Raw genomic sequence first — 2922 nt, forward strand, 5'->3', positions numbered from 1 at the left:
AGACGCAGCAGCCGACAATCTTTGGCCGGCAAGAGCCGTCGTCGAGGCAAGGTAGCCCTGCTGCGGCCCCGCACGTGTCGTCGTAGTTCGGGGCGTCCGACTGGGCGCAGGCGAAGCGGAAGCAGGACCCATCGTCGGAGGTCGCGTTCGGCATGTAGTTTGCCGCGTTCGAGTTCGTGCATCCAAACGTGGGAAAGTCGCACGCGGTGCCGTTGGTGTCGACGACGACGGACTGGTTGTTGGCGTTGGTGCGGTCGTCGTAATTGTCGGCGCGCGGGTTGGGGCACCCAAAGTAGAGGCACGAGTCGTCGTCTCGATTCGCCAGCGGGCGGTAGTTGAGCGCCGCGGCGTCCGTGCACCCGAGCACCGCGTCCACGCAGCTGCCGTCGTCCACCGTCGCCTCGGAGTCGAAGTTGAGCGCGCCGGGCCGCGTGCAGCCGGGCACGCGAAAGATGCAGCTACCGTCGTCCGCGGTGGCGTCGGCGAGGTAGTTCAGGGCGCTCGAGTTCGTGCATCCAAACGTAGGAAAGTCGCACGAGCCGTCGTCTCGATTCGCCGACGAACGGTAGTTGAGGGCCAGGGAGGCCATGCAGCCAGGAATCTCCGGCACGCACGAGTCGTCGGGCACGGTGGCCAACGAGTTGTAGTTCACGGCCGACGAGTTGGTGCATCCCTCCACGGTGTACTCGCACGGCGCGTCCGGGTTGGGCTCGTTCGCGAGCGGGTCGTAGTTGTCCGCGGCCGGGTCCTCGCAGCCGGGCCGCGCCTCCACGCAGGAGCCGTCGTCCTCGTTCGCCGCCGAATTGAAGTTAACGGCGGTGGCGTTCAGGCAGCCCGGCACGGGGTAGACGCACGAGTCGTCGAGGATCTGAGCCTCCGAGTCAAAATTGAGGGCGGCCGTGTCGACACAGCCTTCCACCAGGAAGACGCACGGGTTCTGCGGGTCGTCCGTGTTCGCGTCGGGCCGGTAGTTTGATGCCGACGAATTTTGGCATCCGAGGACTGCAAACACGCACGAGCCGTCGTACACGGTGGCCTCCGAGTTGTAGTTCAGCGCCTGCGAGAAGACGCAACCGTACACCTCGAAGGCGCACGACCCGTCGTCAACGTCCGCGAACGAGTTGTAATTGTCGGCGCCTGCGGGAGGGCTCGGGAGGGTGGGTTCGGGTACCGTGGGGTAGGGGAGGGTAATTGTCGGTGCCTGCGGGAGGGCTCCACCTCGTGAGCTGTCTTGTGTGCTGTGATCTGTGCGTCCAGCAGTCCGGACCCAGTGATGCGGCCGGTGACAGCGTGCCTCGAGTCGGCTCCCGAGCCAATCGTGTGCAGCGTGTGTGTGTGCGCGTGTGGGCCCGTCCTCCATGCTCGGAGGTGTGTCACACTGACTGACTGACTGCGGGAGGGCTACGGCGCGGGCTAAGCTCCAGGCGAGGACAGCGGTGCAGCATCGCGCCCCCCAGAGTGCACTCTCGGCCAATCTCGCGTGATCTCGGCTACATCTCGCTTGTATTCGTGCAGCCAAAGACGGGGAACTCGCACGAGCCGTCGTTGACGGTCGCCTGGGAGTTGTAGTTGGCGGCGGAGGACGCGGTGCAGCCGCGGATGTTTGGAATGCACGAGCCGTCGTCGTTCGTCGCGTTCGGGCTGTAGTTCAGGGCTGTCGAGTTGGTGCACCCGTCGGGGAAGATGCACGTCCCGTCATCCACCGTTGCGTTCGAGTTGTAATTCACGGCGAGGGGCGACGTGCAGCCGGAGACGTTGGCGACGCACGGGCACGAGATCTCCGCGTACGAGATCGGAACAGCCTCGCACCCCGCCTCCGCCTCGGGGAAGAAGTTCAGGGCGGTGCTACGAGTCAAGAGCCACGTCGTGATTCATTCCGTCACGGATCGACCGAGTGCTACGCGCTACCATGTTGACTCAAGTGCTACGAAGGAATGAGTGCTACGGGCTGGGTAGGACCTGTCGAGGCAGCCGTACACGGTGAACGTGCAGCTGCCGTCGTCAACCCCAGCGAGGGAGTCGTAGTTGTCCGCCGCGGGGTTTGTGCAGCCCACCTTGGGCGGCGGCGGGGGCGAGGCCGGCGGCGGCGGCGGCGACGGTAAGACCAGCGGCGGCAGAGGCGGGAAGGGTGGAGGTGGAATGGCCGGCGGCGTCGGCGGAGAGGGGGGCGGTAGCACAGGCGGCGGTGACAAAGGCGGCAGCGGCGGCGACGGCGGCGGCACAGAGGGCGGCGTCGGTGCCTTGCCCGGAGGGTGCGGCGGCGGCGGCATCGGCGCCTTGCCCGGCGGGAAGGGCGGCGGCGTCGGTGCCTTGCCCGGAGGGTGAGGAGGCGGGGCGGGGGCTTCGCCCGGCGGGAAGGGCGGCGGCGTCGGCGCCTTGCCCGGCGGGAAGGGCGGCGGCGTCGGCGCCTTGCCCGGAGGGTGAGGAGGCGGGGCGGGGGCTTCGCCCGGCGGGAAGGGCGGCGGCGTCGGCGCCTTGCCCGGCGGGAAGGGCGGCGGCGTCGGCGCCTTGCCCGGAGGGTGAGGAGGCGGGGCGGGGGCTTCGCCCGGCGGGAAGGGCGGCGGCGTCGGCGCCTTGCCTGGAGGGTACGGCGGCGGCGTCGGCGCCTTGCCCGGCGGGAAGGGCGGCGGCGTCGGTGCCTTGCCCGGAGGGTGAGGAGGCGGGGCGGGGGCTTCGCCCGGCGGGAAGGGCGGCGGCGTCGGCGCCTTGCCTGGAGGGTACGGCGGCGGCGTCGGCGCCTTCTCCGGAGGGTGAGGAGGCGACGAGGGCGGGGCTGGCGGCGGTGGCGACGAGGGCGAGGCCGACGGTGGCGGCGGCGACGGCGAAGCCGACGGTGGCGGAGAGGGCGAGGCCGACGGTGGCGGCGGAGAGGGCGAGGGCGACGGCGGCGGCGTCGGTGCCTTGCCCGGAGGGTGCGGCGGC

The 2922-nt window shown here is 69.9% G+C and overlaps 2 protein-coding genes across 2 annotated transcripts in view; both read right to left on the minus strand.

Annotated features, from left to right (window-relative positions):
- Positions 1 to 1445, minus strand: part of EMIHUDRAFT_225855 (hypothetical protein) — a gene marked incomplete at both ends in the record, with an annotated part of 5769 nt that extends 4324 nt beyond the window's left edge. The window contains 2 exons of the mRNA XM_005789527.1: positions 17 to 1137; positions 1433 to 1445. Of these exons, the coding sequence (XP_005789584.1) occupies positions 17 to 1137; positions 1433 to 1445 (1134 nt within the window). The remainder of the gene's footprint in view (positions 1 to 16; positions 1138 to 1432) is intronic.
- A 45-nt stretch (positions 1446 to 1490) lies between these two features.
- On the minus strand, positions 1491 to 1911 carry EMIHUDRAFT_225856 (hypothetical protein; the record flags this gene model as incomplete). Its single annotated transcript, XM_005789528.1, has 2 exons — positions 1491 to 1845; positions 1892 to 1911. The coding sequence occupies 2 exons, from the start codon at positions 1909 to 1911 to the stop codon at positions 1491 to 1493; spliced, it is 375 nt and encodes a 124-aa protein (XP_005789585.1).
- Positions 1912 to 2922: the final 1011 nt, after the last annotated feature.

The sequence above is a fragment of the Emiliania huxleyi genome (assembly GCF_000372725.1).
Source record: "Emiliania huxleyi CCMP1516 chromosome Unknown EMIHUscaffold_127, whole genome shotgun sequence".
NCBI classification, from domain to species: Eukaryota; Haptophyta; order Isochrysidales; family Noelaerhabdaceae; genus Emiliania; species Emiliania huxleyi.